The sequence below is a fragment of the Tympanuchus pallidicinctus genome, unplaced genomic scaffold (genome assembly GCF_026119805.1).
Source record: "Tympanuchus pallidicinctus isolate F22 unplaced genomic scaffold, pur_lepc_1.0 scaffold1, whole genome shotgun sequence".
Taxonomy (NCBI): Eukaryota; Metazoa; Chordata; class Aves; order Galliformes; family Phasianidae; genus Tympanuchus; species Tympanuchus pallidicinctus.
The window spans coordinates 1,861,300-1,867,553 of NW_026294618.1; the positions used below are offsets into that span (position 1 = coordinate 1,861,300).

The 6,254-nt window shown below is 43.1% G+C and overlaps 1 protein-coding gene across 4 annotated transcripts in view; it reads left to right on the top strand.

Moving 5' to 3' along the window:
• SUPT3H (SPT3 homolog, SAGA and STAGA complex component) overlaps positions 1 to 6,046 on the top strand; it is a 268,403-nt gene extending 262,357 nt beyond the window's left edge. For all 4 annotated transcript variants that reach the window (XM_052693150.1, XM_052693143.1, XM_052693167.1 and 1 more), the window contains one exon: positions 4,397 to 6,046. In XM_052693150.1, coding sequence (XP_052549110.1) covers positions 4,397 to 4,438 — 42 coding nt within the window. In that variant the 3' untranslated portion in view covers positions 4,439 to 6,046. The remainder of the gene's footprint in view (positions 1 to 4,396) is intronic.
• The last annotated feature ends 208 nt before the right edge of the window (positions 6,047 to 6,254 follow it).

The window sequence follows — 6,254 nt, forward strand, 5'->3', positions numbered from 1 at the left end:
TGTGGATGCCCCATCCCTGGAGGTGCTCAAGGCCACGTTGCAGGGGGCCCTGGGCAATCTGAGCTAGTACCTGGTCTAGCAGTTAGCAACTCTGCTTGTGGCAGTGGGTTGGAACCTGCTTATCCTTGAGGTCGCTTCCAGCTCAAGCCATTCAATGATTCTGTGAGCTCTGATGCGAGTTTTATCATCTTCAAATGATACAGGAGATCAAATTCTCCAGTGATTTGAAATACTGTCTCACCTTTAATGTCGGTATAACTGCAGAATTAAACTAGTGGAAGATTTGACACAATAAACCTTAGTGTCTGGGGTGTCCACTGGAGATTTCCCTTGATTTTCCAAAATTTATCCCAAATAAGAATTTAACACATAACAGCCCACTGTTCAAACAGATTCACAGCTGTTTCTTTCTCTTGCCAAAATTATTCTTTCTCGTCATGCTGCAGCTGAGAAGTACTATAAATTGTTAAGTGGAAACCATTTCTAGTTAAGATATCTGTTCAGAAGTCTTTGTTTTCTAATCTGACATATTCCCAAACCTGGGAGTACTCAAACCTGGGAGTACTCAAATCTTGGGGCTTAGCTCATGTCTGTTCCTGTAAATCACACCTTCAGTGTACCTGTGTTAAAAAATGATATGATTTCTGCCACATAAGTTGGCCCTACAAGCTTTTCACTAAACTGCCTCATTTCATGTGACCTACTTTGGGAACAGGAGTTTTGCTGCATGGAGCAGCTTTTTGTGGTCCATCATAAAATCTTACCCTGTGCTCCTGCTGCAGGAGAGACACGGGGCTGAAAAAGAGAGTAGAAAATTGCATTGCTTTTCATGATTCTTAGGGATTTACTTCACTATTAACATTTTGTTCCAGATTGCCTCTTTATGCTGTTAGTTTAGCCTTCTTCCACCAAACCAAGGACAAAGCACAATGCTGCTACTAGCTGACTGACAGAGATGAGCACTGCTCATCTTTTCAACTTCATCGCCCCTTCTTTCAGATTGTTAATAAATAAATGAATAAATAATGATCACATTCCTTGAGAAGATTTCAAAAATATCAAAATCCAATATGCTTTGGGAAGTTAGAAGGCACAACATTTTCTGGGCGGATTTCCTGGTACAGTAGGCAAGTAGATGACAACTGATTCAATGCAGTGCAGAGATTTAACTGGCATGAATTTGGGATTGCCGTGTTATTTGCAAATGCAAAAAAAAAAAGCCATGAGAAGGTTCTTCAGTAGCCTGAAATGAAGAAAATGCACCCATGTGGTGCAGAGGCCAGGAGGTGGAGCATGCAGCAGCAAAATCGTCATGCCTTTTCCCAACATGGGAACACGTGGCAAGAGTGGAAGTGGGCAATGGAGGTCAGTTGCTGCTTTCTTTTTGGTTCACCATGCTGGGTTCTGGTTGTGGATAGCAGCAAACTGTCCTTTTAATAAAGGCAGGAAAAAGGGTGAAAAATATGATAGCAAGGAACCCAGTGAGTTTCTATGAGCTAGATTGACTTGGTAAGGTTACATCAACTTCCTGTAGCACGAGATTTGTTCTGGGAAGGTGGACTACACGATTTGTGCCAGCAAGGTGGTTTCCCACATCTAAAAGGTGGTCTCTTGCCCACCCACACACGTAGAGGGTGCGGTAAGAGGCTGTAGGACCTTCAGCCATGGCAGAGAGTCAGCCCACAGCAGGAAATATCAAAGCACAGGCTGGGAGACAGTACATTTGGAGAGAGAGCACACGCAAAATTTGGATGCAATAAAGGCCTTTCCAAACTGGGCTCCAGAAATTACCGTGGGCTTACATTATCTCCTAACATTGGGCCGTAGCAAATATATGCCAGCAAAATGGGCACAGCTATGGCCTGCCGTTTTGATTCCACATCAGGGGTCTGCATCATCTTCTAGCTGTAATTCGGAGACAAAGAGTCTTTCTTTTCTCTAAAGCTGGCTTCTTCCAAAGTGGCATAAAGCACCCAAAAGCCTCATCCAAACCGCAGCCACAGCGGATGACTGTCACATCCATGCACATCTCTCTTGCAAAGGCACGTGCACACAAGGCTTATAGGAAACATCATGCTGTTTCTCCTCACAGTTCTTGGCATGCAAAGATACGCCTTTTACTTTCATGAATTCAGCTGTATACATCTTTGTGATAAATGGTGTAGCTCAGGACTGGGGAACGCCTGTAAAATAGCTCCGCAATGCATAAATGTATTTTGGAAGTTAGGCTTTATTATCTAGCAGTGTATCAACATGAGAAAGAAGTGTTATCTTATTATGGAATGGGATGAAACAAACTTCCTCCTGTGAAATACTGATTTCCAAACCGATTACCTTTAAGCTGAGGTTGAAGATAAAGATTGTTTCTGCGTAAAATGCTTCAATTTGTGGCTAAATTCCTTAATAAACTATGCACATATCAGAATGACTTTCTCTGGCTTGGGGTGGTTGAAGTGTGTTGTTTTCATTATTGCTGAGTTTCAAAATGGCTTCAGGAATTTCGTTGGCCCTTTCCAAAAAAACTCAACTTCGGGCAGAGATTAAAGCAAAGGAAATTTCAGCCCAAGGGCAAATGTTTCACCAAGTTTAAAGTATGTGAAACAGGGAGTTTAGGAGGAAATAGTTCTCAGTCCTAACTATAGCCACGCTAGCTATAATATATGGCTAAATATAGACCAGTGGGTGTGCCCAGCTTTCTGAAGGTGTTATCCTTCCTCCTCTAAGGCTTGCTTCTAAAATGACCTTTCCAGGGATATAATGAACGCTGTAATATTGCCCGTGTTGGAAAATGTTAAGCTGTGTTATTTCCCAGGTGAGCCCAGCCAAGCCCGGCTTTGCTCCACGACCAAAATTCCTTTCGTAAAATTCAACCTTTTATCTTTCATGTGAATCCAGCGTTGGGTTCATTGATCTCCAAGCAAACTGCACGATAGCCCCAGATATTTTGTTTATGTGTTAAAGGTTCTCACTTGGGTCACAAACCTCTGCAAAAATACCGGGGTCAAAGAGCTAAAAGCATTGCTTTTGCTTTTGCATCAGCTTCAGAATGCCAGCCCTAATGTCCTGGGCAGGCTGCACATCCAAACTCCCTTGGACTTGCTGCTTGTGGTTGTGGGAATGTGTTGGCTGCTCTGTTTTTGTGCATTTCATGTTTGGGTATAGAGTCTTTGGATTTATTTTCTTTGTTTGCTATGATACTGATATGGTGATGAGCTGCTGGGTATCTCCCCACACTCATGTTGCACTCTATGGCTTTGAACCATATAAGTTCGGTGTGAATGTGAGGGATGCTGCATTGAACATCTTGTACGTGTATCCTTTTCCATACTCAATGTCTGCAAATGCACACTTGCAGTTTTTGAAACTATTTCCTTACAATTCAGAAGAAATACTAAGCTGTCATCCTTTGTCTTAATGATTCTCTTCTAGCTTAAGTGAGGAGTTTTTGATAATGCTGAAATTCATTAGGAAATTGCTAGTGAGTAACTGAAACCAGCAGCTCAGTGTGGCACTGCCTCAGTGCACGAATGCAAGAGCTGCAAAGTACGTATCTGATGTCTGTAATTTCATTTTCGGAACTGGATGACTGCTGAAGGTGAACCAAGTAAAGCAAAAGTATTTAAGCTTTCCTTTTTGAAAATGCCATTAATATCTAAAAACAAAATGCATTTCTAAAGCAAGAATATCCCCTTAAAATATAGAGTTTCCAGCGTGCCTGGGTTAAAAAGGCAGAGCTTCCTATATTGATTCAGAAGGAGACGTTAAAAATGCATGAGAGGTATTTCAGTTGCCATATCTTGTACGTTTTTCCCTTTTTTTTCTCAAATGCTGTTTAACTCTTGTGCTCCTTTACCAGTGGAAGTGCTCCACCCCAGGTTCTTATGATTTTGTACTGACCAGAGTGTCTCTAAGATCCATTTGGTTTGGTTGGCTAGGGATTACACCAGTGTCTGCTTACATAGCTTTAGGCTCACGCTACCAAGCAGGCTTGGAAACCCGTAATGATCCCGTAATCTCTGGGCTATTAGGGCAGTTAGGTTAGAAGCAATTCTGAATGGAGAACACATGCTTCTAAAGGACAAACGGCTTCGGTATAATAGCGTATTTTTGGACTCATCTATTTTGCAGGCAGTTAACAAAATAGGATGTTACATTTTTGCATCTCTCTCGCTCTCCTGAAATAGAGTCACTAACCACTTGTTAACCACACTGATTTTTTAATCGTCGAAGTGGTTGCTCGCAGCTTCCCCACCAGAAATGTTCAGATTAAGCACACTATTAGATTGCAGCCAGAATAGTCTACAAAACAGGAAGAAAGCCTCGCCTCCCTCCCTGCCTTCTTCTCTTGTTTAAGTTGACATGATAATTCATTACAGATTTTCTCTTTCTTTGACAGAGTGCCTACCGCAGAAATGGGATGACTTTTCTCGCCTGCTGATATGGATGTGGCTGCAGCAACAGAAAAGACAGTGTTATATTAAGGTGATTTTCTCTTCCCCTCCACGGAAGGAACAAAAAAACACAAGCTCCAATGTCTCCGCATGGCAGTGAGTGGGCTGGTTTGTTGTGACTATCTGCTGGCTGACTCCGTCTCTCTTTCCAGCCCCCTCAATCGTTATTCTTGTTTACTAGCTGGAACATTTAGCTAATTAATGGCAGGATGTTTGGGATAGCGTGTAGGTGGATAAGAATGCAGATCGCACCAGTTTGATGTTTGCAGGGGACTTGCTGCTGTCAGCCCCTTTGTAAAACGCCATGTCATCTTTACTCGGTTGTTTGGAAGTCTGTGTGTTTTGGTAGCAGTGTTGTTTTGGGAGGCAGGACGGAGCAGAAAGAGGCCAAAGATATTCGGAGTTTTCCATGATTTTTACAAAAAGTCAAAAACCTGCACTGCTTTCCACTGCGTTTCCTCCAGTCATTCCTTCCAGCTCAATGCAGGAAGGGGCTTTTAGATAAGAGCAACAGCAGAGAAGAGCTTGGGCAACCTACACTGTATCACAAAGGCTTGTCACAGACCCAGCAGCAAAGCAGCCAGCCCCGAATTCCCAGTGCTGCCATTTCTCCCTGCTGTACTCCCATAGGAGCCCAATCCACCAGGGGAAGGCTCTGCAGCCATTTGGCACAAATCTGCCCCACTCCCTCAGCATTTCCCAAAGTATCCAAACAGCCATGGCCCCCTCAGCAATTCTAGATGCAGGCTGCATGCAGCATGCTGCCCGAGGAGATGTTTTCCCCATCACCAGCAAAAGCAACACTGCTGTTGGATTCAAAGAAGAAATACGCCCTTCGTTGCCTTTCTGTATTTCAGCTCACTTTGTTTGTTTTCAGATCTACTTTTCAAATCTCAGCCCCTCACTCTACAATTCTTCCCGTCCCCCTCTCCACCAGCCCAGGCTGTCCTCACCGATGGATTCGTTTCTTCACATTAAATCCGTACAAATATAGAGCTAACCACAAGGAGCTGAACCAGAGAGAAGGGCTTATGCCTCAGCCCATCCCTGGGATCTGCTGCCTGTGTCCCTGGGGCAGCCCAGGGGTCTGCGTCAGCCGCCTGGAGCACAGGCTTCAAATCTGACTTAAACCTCAAATTAAGACAGAGCACTCAAGGGATCAAGGGGAGATCAGCAAAATATTACTTTTATATAGTGCAGCCGTCCTCCTCCTTTGTGCTGAGTATGTGAGGTCTTAACTTTTACTCCCACCGCATGGTATTATGGTCATTTGTAAGTGGTTTTCTTGCCCGGCTTTCCTGGACTTGCTTGCAAAAGCTTTAGAAGTATCTGTATATTAAACAAACAGAAAAATGCCTCTTCTCCTTGCAACCGAAATGCTGCCAACATGACCTTTGTACGTCAGATATTACTGCCACTCGTCAGTTGTTTTGGGTTTTTTTTTTGTACCTGCTTACCCTTCTGTATTCTGGAATTAATCTGTGTGCAAAGGAGTACAAGCATACACCACCGGCTATTAAACGGAGTTGGGAAGCTTTCTGATGTTCCATCTGTGCTTGTTGAAATATATGATTAAACTTTTCTTTTTATCATCATTCTTATTTTTGTTGGCATCCTTCATCACGGAAAATTACATGCTTGCTTTAAACATCCCGGCTTTTCGAGAGGACACCAGCATTTATTGTATTTAGTTTCGATCTGCAGGCATATAGACAGAAGGGACTGTTTCAGGCACTGGGTAATGGAATCAAAATTCCTTCCGTAACTGTATCTCTCTCAGATTTTACATTTTAAAATATGCAC